Genomic DNA, 17648 nt, shown 5'->3' on the forward strand with positions numbered 1-17648 from the left:
AAAGTCAGAGTGTCCCAGTGCCTGGATGCCACGAGTCACAGTACCACCTATAATGGGACCCACAAAGTTAAGAGACTTTTATATATTTATTTATTTATATATGTAAATGTAATTTGTTTTTATCTTATTTAAAAATAAGATGTATTTATTATAATTAGTGACAAATGGATACTCAAATAACAGACCAACGATGCCGACCAGACTCAAAACTTAACATCTCTCAAATATATCAACTCGCTTTTGTCATTGGATTATTATTACAGCCAGGGCTTGTTAAATTATTTTTAATGTTGTTGTACAATAATGTTCAAATTACAATTTGAACAAAAAAAATATTAAACCAATTTTTAGTTTTATCTAACCCGATTTCAATCTAGGATCAAAAATGGGTTGTAGTTATTAAATATTAATAATAATTAAAATAATAAATAATACACTATATACAAATAATATTTTTAAAAAAATATACATGAAAATAGGAAAAAAAATTATGAATCGATTCAATCCAATTTTTGATCGGAATATCTACCACTAAATGAGCCATCATCTTTGCCACATCTTCTCGAGTGCAATTTTGTTCGCTCCATTTAACGGGAGTGAAGATAACTCCCAAAATACATGGGGGTTAGATCTTCACCCCGTTAAAGGGGTGAACAAAATCGCACTCCACCTTTTTCTCCTCCATTTTCTATATTTGTCAACTCAATTACACATCTCGTTTTGGCCACCATTTTTGCCATATTTTTTTCTTTATCTACTATACTTGCAATCAATCATTTTTAGTATTTGATTATCCACTATATTTTTGTCACATTAGATTGTTCGTCCAATTTCGTTATTAATCACCATCTCTGTTAATCTCCCACCCCCTGCAAACTCCATTAATCATAATTCATTATTATCTCAAATTTTTGTATTTCAATTGTCGTCTACCACTAAAGGGGAATAAGCTGTGCTAGATATGGGGATTGATATTGCACGCTCTAACTTGATTTGGACGATATGTTGAGTTGAAAATGCATGAATATAATAATAAAAAATTTAAATTATTCCATGAAGAAAAATCAGAATATATATATTTGCAATTAGGAATCCAAATTTCTGGAGCAGAGAAATCGCCCTCCTTTTTTTATCTTTCATCTCACTCAAAGAATTGCACTTCTGCTCGAAGTTGGGAATTATGATTTCAGAGCCAGAAGAAGCCTTTGATTCAAGGAGCTCGATCGAAGCAAGCATCTTCTCCGCTCTAGGGTTTTGATTTCTCTATCTGTTTGCCTATCCTCCTTTTTGGATTCTGATTTTCTCATGGAAGCTCTTTCAAGCTCTGTTTTCGCCTCCAAGTTCTCAGAGACGCTTCCTCCAGTTCTTCGCGCGCCCCTTTCTTCTATCAGAACTCAAAATAGGCGTAATGGTTCGCTTAAAATGAGCGAAACTTTTCCGCCTCGTGGATCCCGTGCCATCGCACTTGCTCGGGAAATCTCGGATGAAGGCGAAGAGGACACAGGGCTCGAGAATAATCGGTTAAGTTTAGTTTCTGAAGAGAGTTTGTCTTTGTCTCAGGTACTGGATTCTTGAATTTCACATTATTATCTACATTTGTTCCAGCGAGATTGAGTTTCTAAAGATTTCAACTGAATTTGAAATTTTGTTCCAACTGATATTGTTGAGGTATCTGGGTATGGGTTTGAAATTTTGGTCCAACTGATATTGTAGAGGTTTCTGGGCATTGGTTTTCGTTGGCTTACTATTGGAAGCTGAAGTAACGGGAAACTATATGGCTTTCATGCAAGTCTGTCTGTGTGCTTGTGCGGTTGGTTTCTTCATATGATCTCCTTATGTTCTATTTCGTTACAACGGAGATTAAAGTGGTTTCCTTTGATTATTTATGATAGCTAGCACTCTGGGAAAAGCGTTGTTAGGGATAAATTAAAATATAGAAATAAATTATGTATCTCACATATAAGATCATAACTAAAAATATACAGATTTAAGTCATTTAACATGGTTTGGCATTGGGCCTATGCCCACGGGCGAAGGAGGTGAAAGAATTCATTACGTGACTAATAGGCTCACAAAAGGGATAAACTCTCATCCCTAAACTCTAATACACTCAAACTCAAAATCTCTCTGAGATTCACTATTTAACACCCTGCTGCCATTTGAGAATCAGATATGGAGTAGAATGAGATCAGTCAGAAATATAAAGCTTACCGGGTTTTGATTGGTTATTGAAATTCTATCTCTACCATACTTTGGATTGGATTATTCAAATTTTAATTCAAGGCGTTCTCATTAATTTTCCACATTGGCTTGATTTTAATAAAAATGGTAAAAATAATAAAATCTCTACATTCTCCAATACGCCCCCAAAAAGGCCATTGCTCAAATGCCATTCCTAGCACCCAATGAATTTTTGGCAACTTAACTAAGTTGGACCAAAAGAGCCCTTATAGAGTCAAAGCTAAGTTGTCTAAAGCAAAAACTGAGCCAAAACTAAATCGAATCAACAGCCTAAATGGGTCAACAAACAAAAACCAATTTAGGTAGTAAATGATTCAAATAGTCACAAGACTCCTAAATTAGGTCAAGTACCAATGTCAAAATGGTCTAAAAGACTAAAAATAACAGATCAATTTGGTCAAAACGTGCCATGTTGGGTTGCTATACCCAAATCAAATCTGAATCACTATACCCATTTAAACAATAATGTGTCAATGGTTCAAGCTGTTCGGACTTAGCAATTAACTAATATGTCCAAATCAAAATACCTGAAATACTCAAATTTTGGGCCTTCAGCAATTGTGTACCCAAACTCAGTATTGTAGCGGCAGGAGAATGGTGATTGTGGTGAGGCTTTGATCTTCATCAAATGAATCTCTATTTATGAAGAGAATAAGATAAGTTAGAAATCCAAAGCTTGCCGAGTTTTGGATTAGTTACAGAAATCCTATCTTTACCTTATTTCAGATTGGGTTATTCAATTTTGAATTCAAAACAATTTCAACAAGTGTAATATTGGCAAATGAGAATAATACTTTTGCTGATTCTTTCTTCCCTTATGCTACGTTTGGAGCAATGATTTGTCAAGGAGGAAAAAAGTGAAAGCAAGTAAAAGGTTGTTCGTGCCAATGAGTGTTTATGAATAATTAAAGCAAAAATGATTTTTTTTTTTTTTTTTACTAATACCTCTTCATTTTCTTCTCAAGTTCAAGCCAAATGAAAAGGCAAATATTTTGGTTTCAATTCCTTTAATGTTCTTTTTCCATCTTTATTTTCCTTCTTTATCCCTTCACAACTCCAAGCTCTTGACATAGTGTTAATATAATCATATACAATCTCAAGAAGGTAGCCATCTCTGCATGTTTTACAGTTACCTCAGAATTGCATTCTAGTTCACAGAAGTATGCATTTGGGACCCTTCTTGGAGGCTTTGATAAACCTGTAATTTCTGCTATATGGAATCTGAAATTTCTTCTTCACATGGTATAGCCTATGAATGGCCATTCCAAATAGCTACTTCAGCTTTGTTGTGATGGCCTCTCTCATATTCTAAAGGGCAAGTCAGATTACCATCAAGAAAGTGAGAAGGTTGCATATGAGAGACCGACACCATTTATCATCTCATATGGAAATGGAACAGGGGGAGGCACAAGGGCTGGGCTTTTCAGAACTCCCATATCTGGTGGGGTGCAGAGTGCAACCACAGCCCATGGTTTACCTCGACCTGCCTTGGCAGTGCGCAATCTGATGGAGCAGGCAAGTTGTTTTCTATTTACATAGGTTTGCATGGTGCATTTGGATGGGAAGTACATGTTTGCTGGGATTAGTCAGTGCATTAAGTGGCTTTAATTCCCCATTAACCAAGAATGGCTGAAGAAAATTATCGTTATTGAATGATGATTCTTTCATCATTTTGACCTCTGATTAGACAAAAATTTTAAAACTGTTAGTGTACATAGAATCACTACAAAATTGGCTCTTCATCAACCACAACTAGAGAAACAGAAGCTTTTTATTTTTCTTTTATTGTTCTGTCAATATTTCACTTTACTTTCAAAATATATCCCAGTTTATTGTTTTTAGATAAGGTATTGGCAAAATGCACTCCATATGTATACCATAGCAGTGCTATTTATGTTGAATAGCTTAGATGGATCGGCATTCAGCCCAATATGTTCTAACAAGCCTTGAAAATGTTGTTGGGCAGTAACTCTATTTAGTTTATAAGTTTAACCTTTTTTCTGTATGCAAATAAAAGGAGAAGCATTAATCCATTCATCTTATACATTATGTAGCTTTCTTGAAATATTGTCCTGCTGTCAAAAGTGTGCAAACTGCAAACTACTTGAACCACTATAAATGTCTGAATTGTCTAGAATGCAAACTTTTGGACTTTGATCTCTTTAGTGGAGTACCTCTGTTGGACCAAAATTTTACTCTAGTATATGATTTTGTGTCAACCTGTTTATGCCTTTCAGAATCATGTTTTTATATGTGTAATTGTCTGGCACGCATGCGTGTGGCTTTGTTTCTCCCCCGTGTGCTTGCCAAATGAAATGATGCCACTATATGTCATTGGGGTGGTGTTGAACTGATTTTTAATTTATGAGTTCTTTTTGTTTTATTCTGTGCATGCGATAGACAATTTATTCTCACCTTTAAGAAAATGGGGTCTCTTTCTAGAACATTTAGTGTCACCACAATGGGTTACATAAAACAATAAATATGGATGCATGATGGATATCTGTTTGGGAAGGGGGGTTATCTTCACCATTCCTTGTCAATGATATTAATCATTTTATCCATTGCCATTTTCATATGTTTATAATTCTGAACTTTATTTCCTTATTCAAGGCTAGGTTTGCTCACTTGTGTACGGTGATGTCCCAAATGCACCACCGAAGAGAAGGATACCCATTTGGTTCATTGGTAGATTTTGCCCCAGATTCAATGGGACGTAAGTCATTTTAATTCCACTATTTGGTTAACCTTTCTTGGGCAATATTTCGAATTCTATTTTGGTTTGCCCAATTGATATTCAAAGAAAAATATTGGGTTGTTTTTGCAATCATTGTTATGTTATTTTTATGATCTGAATTATTCCATTATTTAGCCAGTAATATATTTGAGGATGAACCTTGGTGGCAATGGTAAGGTTGCTCCTTTGTTACTAGATGGTCATAGGTTTGAGTTGTGGAAACAACCTCTTCTCAAAACAAAGGTAAGATTGCTTATAGAAACAAGCCTTCCCCAACCATCACAAAGCGGGGAGCTTCATGCACTAGGAATGGGGTTGTTGTTTGGGTAGCCATAGTAGAGGAATGGGGTTCAAATGACCGAACTTACTCTGGTTGAAGCCTGGTTTATCTGTTCAATTGAAGTGCTCAACCTTCAATCAGACTAATGTATAATGTAACTTTGATGGTCAATCTTGACTTGAAAAGTGATGCAATCATGCAAGGATCTTAGTTCGACTGGTTTGATATATATATATATATATATATATTTTTTTTTTTTTTGGGGGGGGGGGGGGGTTGTATAACATTACCTTTTATGACCATTGACTTGACTTCACATCATTATCCAAATGTATCAATGGTAGTTTCTGGTTACCCTGAGGAAATCATATTTACCAATTGCCCCTCTTTTATAAAAGAGAATTGATAAAAATGAAGTTTTTGTGGTGTGGACCAGAGGCATGAGATCATGTCCAATTGTTCTCTTCTGACTAACTCTTAATGAAATATATTACTTAAACAAAGCTATTATGCCTAAGTCATTGAAAATTACAACTTATTATGTCTTACTATACACTATAAGGCTTATTTTCAGCATTGCAAATGCTCATGAGCTAAATGACTGTAGCAAACTGTTTCTTAGACTTGCCTTCAGTACATTTGACTCTTGATCCTAAAAAGTTGTTTGAACTTAGCTTGTTTTCCCAGGCTATCCTGGGTTAAATGAGCCAAAAACAGGGTTAGGTTTAAATCAAACTTAACTAATTGAACTTGTTTTTGACATGTTAATAAACAAGTCATAAATTGACTATTGGATTGTAAGGAACTCAAACACTCTTCATTTGTTTATCTGTGATTTATCGGATATTTTGCTTCCAGATCCAATATTTTCGTTTTCCCCATTGGCTATTCACACTCGAAACTTGCTAGCTGATCCAAGATGCACACTTGTTGTGCAGGTTAGTGCCTTGACTTTACTCAATACTAATAATATCTATGCAGTAGCTCTGTGGATTCTATTGACAGTTAGGCTTTGTAGATACCTGGATGGAGTGGCTTATCAAATGCGAGGGTAACCATATTTGGAGATGTATTCCCCCTTCCGGAACACCAGCAGGTTTCTTTGTGACCCGGCATATTTTTGTGGATCTGTGGTTTATTCTTGATAGGAATTATTATTCTCCTTCTTTCCTGCCATACAATGATACTGGGTGATATTTTCTACATGTTTTAAGCCTCTGCTTAAAGTTGAACTCTTTAAGGTTCATAAAAAGAGAGATAAGTGAAGTGTAAAATTTGGGGATCTTTTAATATATTAACCCCATTGTTGTGTTTTGTTGAAGCTTTAGTTTTTGATGTAAAGGAATTGAATATCAAGTAGACAACTGGTCAGTCTCATTTTTCAAATTTACTTGATTCAGAATAATATTTGTTCGTTGGGCTATTTGTTGGCATATTTTTTCCATACAGGACGTGGGGAAACAAGAAGCCTTAGAATAGATAGTCATTTTCCCTAACTTTTTTTTTTGGTTAAGTAATTTTCCCCAACTTTCAGTTTACCAATTGTGGCATTGGTGTTCACTCAAAGTAATTGATTATATCTGATTATATGTTGCCAGGAATGGGTTCATAAGCAGTACATAGCCAAACATCAACAAGGGCCTTCTCAACAATGGGGGAACTTCTACTACTTCAGGATGCAAAACATAAGGTGGTGTTTCTGAGTCTGGAGTGTGATCAAATGTTTGTGATCCTTATTTAACTTATCTGAAGAAAAGGCAGGTTAATATACATGGAATTTGGTTTGTTTAGAGTCATAATTGTAATTTATTCTTAAAACTACATAAATAACAAAGATCCTTCAATAAGGGGGTGAACCTTGTATAAGAAGAGCAAAAGAAGAAAGAGGCTAAGTATCTAGGACATCCAACATGAAAAACTAAGTAAAAGAGGATAGGCAAAAGGAAGGATTCAAGAGGCTTCCTCAGACTGAACATCCAGAGAGTTATCCTGAAGAAGGCCCAAAAAAGTGGCCATTGAATCAACGTGCTAGTCATGAAGATTTCTCTAGAAAATAGGACCTCACACAACCCTCAACAGAATATTTAAAAAAACCCACTCACAAATACCTCCCTATTCCCAGCAAAATAGGCCAGGAAACAAATCAGAAAGATGACTATGACCACACCCCTATGAACCTAGAATCTAGCCCTATTCCCATTTCCTATCAAAAAGAGACATTTTACAAGTCAGCATAGCAGACACAAAACTTTTTAAAGGGGTGAGGCTACTTCTTTAGATAAATATTACATTTTTCATAGTGCAAACCTATTTATAGAAATTGAGTCTCTCGGTATCAAGAAGAAGCTCCAATACCAATTAAGAGATTTAGTCGAGAGTGTGCAAAATGGAAGGCTTAATTTGGATTGCTCCAAATAAACACAATTTAGTGGAGTTTGGTTCATGTAGTTGAAGGTAAAAATATCCATACAAAACACAATAAAATGCTAAAATAAAGGAAGGAACACAAGCATTTTTTATGGAGAAAGCCCCATAGGAAAAACCATTGGTCCTTGGTGTCTGCCTATTCTATCCTGCAAGTGGACGGATCGTAACAAATAATATAATGATGAGTAGAGTGTCGAACCCACAAGGATTGACTATTGATTCCTACTTTAACCACGCTTAACTTCAACAAGCCACACACAATTATAATGCTATTAAGAGTCGATTTTATAGTAAGTAGAACTAAATCACGAACTACGAACGCACAAAAACAATTCTTTTGATTTCGAAACTCACACTCTAAGGCACTAGGGTTCATGAATCCACCATTGTTCTTTTTATGACTTAATCTTTCATTACTCGAGTTACTTCTTGCTCTGAGTTGAAAATCAATGATCTTATGTCAACCAAAAGCCTCTCTTGATGGCCATTCGATTCTATACTTATATATAAGATTAATTATCTCTAATCAACCTACGAATTTATAAGCATGCATTCACTCTCAATGATCATCCCAATATGATTTCACAAGGCATAATAGTATTTCTGTCTATTATAGGACCTTATGTTGTTTATTACCATGTGTTAATTCATATTGAATTTCTCGAAAGCAATATAAATCACAAATATGCTTTAATGGTGATCAAATTTCAAAACGGAATTAGAGTATAATAAACAATGAACCCAGAAGACAAGAATACAACAAAAACGAGTAACTTTAAATTAAACCAACAAGAAACGAGGTTTCATCATTCACCCTAGTTACAAAAAGTCTAGCCAGACATGAATTCAACAGATAGAAGAATAATAGAGTCATAATTCATAATTTGGAATATGAGAAAGAAAAGAGAAATACAATGCAGCTCTTGAATGTCTTCAAAACGTCTTCTTCTTCCTCCTTCAGCTTGATTGTGTGTCCGTCTTCGTGCTTGTCCTCCTTGAGTCATGAAGAATCAGTCTTTATATGATGCTTTTTAGGTCTTTAGAGACGTGCACCAGAAAGACGCCCATCCCCGATCAATTTGGAAGAAAATGGGCCTGAAACACACTCTCCGATTAAGCTTCGTGCCCTACCGCGAAATGCATACTGTGACAGGACTGTGAGCTCTAGTAACATTCTCCCACAGTGGTCCTACCGTGGTATGCATTCTGCGGTAGGCCGCGAGCTATTTTCGCTTGGAGTCCCGACTCTTCAACTTCTACGTTTTGCTCTCGACACTTTATGAATTCATCAACATTGACCCCCGAAAGGTATCCAACTATGCCTTCAATGCTCGGTTCAACTCCAATCAAGCATTAAAATCGTCATTTTTGCTCTAAGCTCATTTAACATGAGATTTGTACCTACATAACCAAATATTAAATCAAATTAGGTAGCAATCCTGTCCATTAAATGAATAATTGCTAAGTTTATAGGCCTAAATAAGTGTGTAAAAGACACTTATCACTTGGCTACACCAAAGCTAGTGGAGCCAACCACCTTATACCCCTGCTTCCAGCCTCAAACGAAGTCAATGAAATGTTCCCTTAAGCCATATATTCTCAAAACAAAATGGATTAGGACAAGAATGAAAACCCCCACTCTAACAAAATAGACGGGTGACAAGATGAAGAGACAATTAAATAACATCTAGGAAGTGCCTGTCCCAATCAGCAGAAACAAGAAACCTATCTATACAAGACATAATAAGAATCTCTCCCAAACTAAACGATGTGAAATGAGTGCTTTCCAAAGGTAAACAAATCAATTAAACTCATTACAGTTGATGAAATCTGTTGATAACCTCATAGAAGAGTTTTGATGAAATCACAAAATTGAAGACCTTTGAACCCTCAAAGACTAATCTTTCTCGCTAGAAGGTCAAATTTTAGTTCATAATGTCAGATACGTAAAATTTTGTGAGGAACTAAGTAAAACTGGTATAAGTGTCCTGTTACCCTCTTGTTTTTTTATTATTCTTCTTGCTTCTTGAATTTAGTTGTTGTAACACCATGGGTCCTTACCTAAAGTTCTAGCAAAAGGTGACCTATGGGTTAATGGGACCAAGTAACCCAAGACGGCAATACCTCTCCAATAGGCTGCTGATGTGAGATTGGGTCATGACAAACTTCCCTCCTCTAATACCTGGCTTCCTCGCCAGGGCAAAAATCCCATATCTCAATTTGACCGAGGCTAGTCTCAGAACACTGTCGTAGCCCACATTCACATGATAATGGTCCTGGGCTTGCTTTGATGTTGCCTATAACACCATGGGACACCCAAGACCTCTCCAGTAGACTATTAATGTGGGATTGGATTGTGAGAGTTGTGACAATTCACAAGCCTATTGTTTGCTTACCAACTTAATTCTGCTAGGCACTTGTCATGATTTCCCCTGGCTGCATTTATTGTTGCATCTGCTTCTATGACCAAACCATCCTTGGTCCCTTGATTTCTTTTAAATCTGTTAGTTCCTAAATAAGGAGTGCTAGCATAAAACAGTTTAGAAGATCTGAAATGGTTTAGCCCTTAAGCCTGTCTTTGCCTTTGGTATGGTTTCTTAAATTGGAAAAGGTTGGTTTGATAATTGAAGGACTTCCTTTATATGTTCCAATATATAAATCCCCTCAAAGTTGATGAGGTATGTGATTTCTTAGTGCCTTATCTTTCATTTGTGGTTCAACTTAATCAAGCTCCAGACTTGATGGTGCCACGGAACGTGGTCACTTTTGAGATGGGAAGGATGGTGAGGAAGATCTAGTCATTAAACAAAAGAATGCTTGGGCGGAGCACTTTATTTTCTGTTTTTTCACAGCCTTAAAAATCACCATTTTTGTCTTCATTTGAGGTTGCACTGTATGCTATTGCTGGCTTCTTCAAAGAAAGCAACCCCCTGAAAGACTAGATGATTTCTCTTATACACAAGTCTTTTGGGTAATGACTTTGTTGTGTGGCATGTAAAACTGTTGGTATTTTATGAAGAAAGAAGAAAAGGGAAGGGAAAAAACAGCAAAACAAAAGTCATATATTTTTTTCAATCGTAAACTCCAATTTATACAGCTAAAATGTAAACTGAAATGAGCATAAAGTGGAGAATAATATGGCATAACATCCAGTCAAAACAGCTAACAAACAATATCAGATAGTTGCTAATTTATTGGTTATGGATAATCCTAATTTATTTTGACTTCTTCAAACCACATCAGCAGCTTTCAAGTCAAAATTCAACAAAAACTAACTTGTGGTCTCCACTCCAATTGACAAAAAACTACATGGGTTTTCAAGCTGTACCAGTTTCTTATGTATTAGGTTACTTAGGTTTACATGCACACTCACTGATACATATTCATGTACGTACCAATTCATTTATGTGCATCTATAATGAGAAAATCAGGAGCATCAAGTCTTTTTTGCAACAGGAAGTGTGTTTTGTTTACTTTTCACTTGGTGCTAGCAGTGATATATATTTCATTGGAGGTTTTGGAACTGTTGCTTGGGTTGATGTCAAGGAATATGAGGCTCTTCAACCTGATAAGATTGCAGTGGATGGGGGCGAGCAGAATCTGAAGGTGAATTTTTTTAATTCAAATTAGATATGTTGAATTTATAATCATTCTCTGATTAAAAAGCTTAAGCTCCTAGATAAAGGGTCAGCTTTATCTTTTATATTATTATTTTACTTTTGACAAGATATATTGTTGAAGTTGCAACTATGTAATTATCCATAAACTTGCAATTGTTTAGCATGCATGCATAAAAGATTGTGAACATTTAAAAGAGGATAAGCATATTCTTCAGTAATTAAATGTCCTTGCACTGTTGAAATTTTGAATTTTCCCTTTCTGTAGGAGCTTAATGCTATCTTTTCAAAGCCCCTAAAAGAGCTCCTATGTACCAAAATGGAAGTTGACGATGCTGCTCTTATATCAATAGACAGCAAAGGAACTGATATTCGAGTTCGACAAGGGGTGCAAGTATCTCTCATCAACACATTCAATAAATATTTGCATTTTACTATATATGGCTATATGCCTTTGCAGGTTTTTCATTTCCACATTCCTTTTCTTTTCAGTTCAACGTGCAGAGGTTATCATTTGACGAGGGTCATGCAGTAGAAACTCTGGAGGAAGCAAAGGCGGCACTGTGGAAAGTAATAGACAAAGGTCGGGTTTACAGTTTGCAGAAATAGGGACTGGGTTCAGTCAAAAGCCTTCCGGTTTCTTAATTTTTAGAGGTGACAAGGCTAGGCGATAGATATACTGCAAGGAGAGAGTCTGTGCCCTCTTTGGCTTGGTAAACGAGCATATTATGAGCTAGTAACTTAGCATGGCTATAAGAACATGATTTGTGAGACATCTGTATGTAGCCATGGAATTGTATAACGAGGAGGGGCTGCTTTTGGCCTTTGGGTTTGGGGTTCACAATTTGCTAAAATAGTGACTTGTTACGGAGCGGCATCTCTTACTATCTGTGTTATACTTCGTGGAACTTAGGAAGATGGTTGCAATGTGTTGTGTGGAGTGGTTTATCCTCTTTGATAAGGACAGCTTTGGCGCCATCTTTTCCTTTTGTTATTATCCATGAGTTGAGAATAGTGTCAATTCAGGGATTAAAGATGTGTGACCTGTAGCTGCTGCGCTGCTGACTGCGGATAAATGATCATTGCAATGGATTTGTCCGCTACTACTAGGATTTGTTCGTGCCGCCCGCCCGCCTGCTTCACTATTCGCCCCATGTCTTTTCTTCTCAGTGGCGGGTACTGGAGGGGCCATTTTTAATCTCAACTTGTTACATCTCTGCCTTCTTCCTAATGCTCTCTCTCTCTCTCTCTATACTTTCTTATCCACTTTGAGTCAACAGCCCATCCATTATCTTTTCATCTTCTTAGCTAATGACTAAAGTTAAGCCATCTTTATCTTTTCTATCCATCCAGCATATTGACCATGACACTAAAAATAAGAAAAGAAAGCGAACTTGGCACATTTCAATTGCCAGATAATTTCTCCAATTCAGAATGACAGAGCCATGGAAGAAGCGTCGCTGTGGGAAATGGCCTTGAATTTGACAATTTTGTTTTCATCTGTAATTTTTTTTTTTCATCAGTTGTTCTTGGAAAGCAATGCCAATAATTGGTGTTGGTACTTGGTAAACTTTACCACTCCATTCACAGTAACTTCCACCGGAAAATTTTGAGGAATCGACGCAACAATTTAACCCCTCTGCCAAGAAACAAACAAAGAACTTGCAAAGAAAGAAGAAAAGAAAAGAAATGAAATGAAATGGTATCTGGTGAGGAAAAGGGAAGGGAAAAGAAGGAGCACTGCCCTCGGAACCAGAGCCAGAAATTTCGACTCCAACGTTCATCATCATCGTCAAGGTTCAAGTACGAGAAAAAGTACCAGACAGCTTCCATGGCAGAGAGCAAGAGCAGGAGCAGCAACGTGGATGGATCTTGTTGGTCTCCCATAACCACCATAAGCCGGGACCATCTCTTCTCCATCCTCCTCCTACTACCCATAGATTCAATCCTCTCTTTCGCCACGACTTGCAAAAAATTCCGCTGCATCACTTACTCTGACGCCCTGTGGGAATCCATCTGCAGGAGGGATTGGGGTCAGGCCTCTGTTGAAGCCATGAAATCTGCTGCTGCTGCTTCCAGACACAGCCCTCACCTGCCATGGATGCAGCTCTACCGCCAGGTCTATCAACTGGACTCTGTGTCTAGCCACAGGCTCTCTGACCCAGATGCTGATGAGGTTTTCCCAGGGCCCAGAGCTTCTCATTCCCTCAATTTTGTGTCTGGCTGCCTAGTCATGTTTGGAGGGGGCAGTGAGGGAGGTCAGTTACATTTACCCACTTCCATTTATGTTTCATTCCTATATCTTTGCTTGTGAATTGTGATTTTTTACTTTTAGTTCAACTGCGCTGAAAATAACTCAATTTAGGAGCTTCCCCTATAACTAATTCATTCAGGAATTTAAATGCCTTGGAGCTCTTTCTTCTTCAGTTTTCCCTCCTGGGTTATTCCTAACTTGGAAGGAATTGGAGCTTTAGGGTCTCGGATTTACTTGCTTGATGATTTGGCCTTACGCTCATGTGGCTGTGACACTGTTACCGAGTCATAGCTGCTCGATTATTTAATGACTGGCTCCATAGGTGGTTGCATGTTATTTGAACCTTCTACTTTTGGGTTGCTCATATATGATACATCTCAGGTTTTTGTTACCTTATCTTGCTCAATTTGTATACATCTTTGACTAACTTCCAATTTTGTTTTTTTCCTCTCTTTAGGAATTCTGTGTCTGAACATGTCTTATGTGCATTTTCCAGCTTTTGCTTACCGTCTCCATCAACTAAGCATTGATGAAAGATCACACAACTGGAAAGAGTTCTGACTCTGAAGATTTTACTACCATACATAACTTACAAATTTGTGCCAATTTCAATAAATTAGCCAATTCAAACAAACTTCAGGTGAATGACCATCAAATATTTCAAATAGGAACCCTTTTCTTTTTCCTTACCTCATCCAAGATCTATACATATTATGAGATGCGTAGGTGAGATATGAGTTACAAGGGCCTTACAAAAGATAGATAGAAATGAGTATTGAGCTAGATTCATGTAGCCTACTCCACATAGTGCAATTAAGACATACAATTGTTGTTGTTTTATCTAAGATCTATACAATATGGATCCTTTGCCTATGTTGCAGGGTTAGGGGTGAGTTCTGAGGTGGTAGGTAGTCATCATAATGAGCTTGTTAAGAGGGTTTCCCTTGTGCTTGTAGACATGTTTAATGCAGTTAGTGCAATAATAGCTGAATATGAGGCTACTTGGTCTCAATTTGTTGTGGCTAGTTATGGTACCATCTTATCTTGTGTTTGAACCCCTTAATCTCTGTTGCATACTTATCAAACTAGAACTAATTTGACAGCAAAGACTAATTCTAGATCCAGGCACGCCTAGAGCTTGACATGCAATGTTTCCTTGTAGAGCCTAAGATGCAATTAATTCAAGGTCAGGTATAGTGCGTGACTTGGATTTGAATGCTGAGATCTTACTTGCATGCATATCTCAAAATTGAAAGTGCAAAGTATACTGTTGATGCACAGGCTTCTGTATTGTATTTAGTTCAAACATATCCCCTGCCTTTTAGTGATATTATGGAATACCATTTAAGTTCTTCAGTCCTATTTATTATTTTCTTCTAGGGTTCTTTTCTTCTTATGTGTTGTCTTTCACACAAGTTCATTACCTTCTACTTCCAACTTATCATCATTCTATGATACAGTAAAGCAATTGTGACAGATCTTTCCATCCAGCATCATTTAAAGCAGGAGAAAAGTCCCAATTAATTCTTTTTTTTTTTTTTATATATGTGCACTGAAAATTGAGGCTGAGTCTTGGTAGCTATGGTAACATTGCTCATTTGTGACTGGAAGGTTATGTGTTGGGTGTCCTATTTACAAAGTAAGGGTAAGGCTACATGTAAAAATGCTTCTTCCCCATTCGCGTAAAGTGGAGATCCTTGTGCACTTTGAATGCAGCCCTTTTTGGTGCTTGTTCCTACTTTATTCTTGATTTAGGATTTTACATTTTCTGTTCTCTTTTTTCCAGGACGTCATCTTGACGACACGTGGGTGGCACATATTGGTAATGAGTTTACAAGAAGATTGAAATGGCAGAAGATTAATTCAGGTGTTCCAAGCGGGCGCTTTGGGCATTCATGTGCTGTTATTGGTGATTCCATTGTCCTCTTTGGAGGGATAAATGACAATGGTATCCGCCAAAATGATACATGGATAGGTCAAGTATTGTTCCATGAGACCTTTGGTATAACGTTTTCATGGAGGCTACTCGACGTGGGTTCCATTGCACCTCCACCTCGCGGGGCTCATGCTGGATGCTGCATTGATAACAAAAGAATGATTATCCATGGAGGGATTGGATTGCTTGGAGTGAGACTCGGAGACACATGGGTTTTGGATCTCTCTGAGAATTTTCTATACGGAACTTGGCACGAAGTTGTCACTCATCCATCGCCCCCAGCTCGATCAGGACACACTTTAACATGCATTGGTGGAAACCAGACAATTTTGTTTGGGGGGAGGGGATTAGGCTACGAGGTGCTTAACGATGTTTGGCTCTTCGACTCATCCGAGGGCGAGGGGTGCTTGAGATGGCTGCAGTTACTATTTGAATTGAGAAACATACCGGGAGGGCTTTCTCTCCCTCGAGTTGGTCACTCAGCCACGCTTATCTTGGGAGGTCGACTGCTGATATATGGAGGGGAAGATTCAGATAGGCATAGGAAAGATGACTTCTGGGTACTGGACATTAGCACAGTTCCACACGTCAAACTGCAGCCTGTTACTTTAAAACGAATGGGATCATTAGCCCATTTGTGGAAGAGACTTAAGTCCAGGGGCTGTAGACCTAACTGCAGGTCGTTTCATCGAGCCTGTGCAGACCAGTCAGGTCGATATGTATATGTGTTTGGGGGAATGGTGGATGGGTTAATCCATCCGGCAGAGTTATCTGGACTGAGGTTCGATGGGGAACTTTTTTTGGTGGAACTTGTACTGCAGTGCTAGTGCTAGATTATTGTCAAAATAAGAAGCCTGAGACTCAGAGAGGTATTGTCTTTCTCATCATGCAAGTCTTGTAAATACTACTTACTAGTCATAGCTTTACTCAAGTGGGGGTTGAATATCATTTGTGGAAGCCCACTGCCCACTCTTGACACTGACCTGATGATGATGATGTTTCAGACTATTGTAAAGAACGAGGGAGGGGAGCGTGTTGAGTTGATGAAAGAAGAATAAGAAATAATAATGAAAGATCATCTTCAGTGGATGCATTTCTGTGTGTTTGTGTGATGGGTGCTGCTAAGATTCATGCAGTGGAAGACATAATAGAGGTTGATGGCCGATCCCAACTCAGAGAAGGCACTTTATATTTCCCAATGAGTGAGTGGGGGGGGGGTGCAACTAGCTATGTAATGTAGGAGCGCTGAATGGTCAGTTCAGACATTGCTTTGATTTGCTTTTAACAACTAAGGAACAGCAGCATATTGTAAAATCCAAAGAAGAAAGAGGGTTGGTTGGTTGGTTCATTATTAAGCCCAAAAAAAAAAAAATGACTTTTGGGGCTCTGGGTTTGGGGGGGTTGATGAGAAAGGGAGCAGAGCAAAGCAGCATCAATTCATTCAACTTGTGCCCATTGTTCATCAATCATCTTTCATGCTATCTATTTACCTTCAAGCCGAGTGAGTTCGCATTGTTCATTTGGCATTAGATTCTGCATCAAGCATTCTATTTCATGTCGATTTAACTGAAAAAAGGGTTAACATAATTTTCTAAACATAAAGGGTTCTTACATGTTATACCATGTAATACTTTGGTAAAGCCATAAAGTTGGAAACTGCAATTTACTCAAGAGCCATGCTACATGTACATTATTTTTGTAGATCTTTGATTACATAAAAGGATATTATGATTAAAATATCTCTCACTTTCATACGCCTCACACGCTTTCATGTACCTCATGAAGGATTTTTTTGTCATTGATATCTCTTTGTATAGTTCAAAGTGTACATAAAGGTGTACAAATAACATTTTTCTTTACTCAAAGTTCAAAAAAAACGAGTTTAAGCAAAATATATATATAAACGAGATTGTTAAATAAATATATTCACCATATAAAACAAATAAAATATTTATCAAACAAATATTCAATTTTTATTTTCAAAAAAAAAAAAACCTTCTTATTTGTTTAACAAAAAAATAAATAAAAGTAAACTTAGGAAACTGAAAATTCTGTTAAACAACTCCTAAGAAAGCATGTTATTATAACAACTTCCCTTTGGCCTCCATCCCCTGTAACACCCCCTAAGGATAAACAAAAGGAAATGAACAAAAGAT

The 17648-nt window shown here is 37.2% G+C and overlaps 2 protein-coding genes across 5 annotated transcripts; both read left to right on the forward strand.

Annotated features, from left to right (window-relative positions):
* Positions 1 to 1099: 1099 nt before the first annotated feature.
* LOC127795081 (uncharacterized) lies at positions 1100 to 12128 on the forward strand. Of its 3 annotated transcripts, XM_052326532.1 has the most exons (10): positions 1412 to 1560; positions 1714 to 1810; positions 3556 to 3756; positions 4855 to 4957; positions 6117 to 6196; positions 6277 to 6354; positions 6857 to 6948; positions 11180 to 11291; positions 11571 to 11696; positions 11795 to 12128. In XM_052326532.1, the coding sequence occupies exons 2-10, from the start codon at positions 1775 to 1777 to the stop codon at positions 11909 to 11911; spliced, it is 945 nt and encodes a 314-aa protein (XP_052182492.1). In that variant the 5' UTR covers positions 1412 to 1560; positions 1714 to 1774; the 3' UTR covers positions 11912 to 12128. The 3 variants fall into 3 exon arrangements, 2 of the variants coding, with proteins under 2 accessions (XP_052182491.1, XP_052182492.1); XR_008021738.1 differs by lacking the exon at positions 1714 to 1810 and having other exon boundaries at positions 1100 to 1560; positions 11142 to 11291; positions 11795 to 11816; XM_052326531.1 differs by lacking the exon at positions 1714 to 1810 and having other exon boundaries at positions 1104 to 1560.
* Positions 12129 to 12330: 202 nt separating this feature from the next.
* LOC127795080 (F-box/kelch-repeat protein At1g51550) lies at positions 12331 to 16988 on the forward strand. Of its 2 annotated transcripts, XM_052326530.1 has the most exons (3): positions 12331 to 13560; positions 15343 to 16361; positions 16497 to 16988. In XM_052326530.1, the coding sequence occupies exons 1-2, from the start codon at positions 13002 to 13004 to the stop codon at positions 16317 to 16319; spliced, it is 1536 nt and encodes a 511-aa protein (XP_052182490.1). In that variant the 5' UTR covers positions 12331 to 13001; the 3' UTR covers positions 16320 to 16361; positions 16497 to 16988. The 2 variants fall into 2 exon arrangements, with proteins under 2 accessions (XP_052182490.1, XP_052182489.1); XM_052326529.1 differs by having other exon boundaries at positions 15343 to 16988.
* Positions 16989 to 17648: the final 660 nt, after the last annotated feature.

This window comes from Diospyros lotus, chromosome 2 (genome assembly GCF_014633365.1).
Source record: "Diospyros lotus cultivar Yz01 chromosome 2, ASM1463336v1, whole genome shotgun sequence".
Classification (NCBI taxonomy): Eukaryota; Viridiplantae; Streptophyta; class Magnoliopsida; order Ericales; family Ebenaceae; genus Diospyros; species Diospyros lotus.

Bases quoted from the DNA above. Each gene is read 5' to 3' on its own strand.
- LOC127795081 (XM_052326531.1), top strand. From the start codon at position 1,306: ATGGAAGCTCTTTCAAGCTCTGTTTTCGCCTCCAAGTTCTCAGAGACG. The intron at 4,958-6,116 runs GTAAGTCATTTT...TTTTGCTTCCAG, and splicing joins TGCCCCAGATTCAATGGGAC to ATCCAATATTTTCGTTTTCC. The intron at 6,355-6,856 runs GTTTCTTTGTGA...ATATGTTGCCAG, and splicing joins CCCTTCCGGAACACCAGCAG to GAATGGGTTCATAAGCAGTA.
- LOC127795080 (XM_052326529.1), top strand. From the start codon at position 13,002: ATGGTATCTGGTGAGGAAAAGGGAAGGGAAAAGAAGGAGCACTGCCCT. The intron at 13,561-15,342 runs GTCAGTTACATT...TCTTTTTTCCAG, and splicing joins TGGAGGGGGCAGTGAGGGAG to GACGTCATCTTGACGACACG.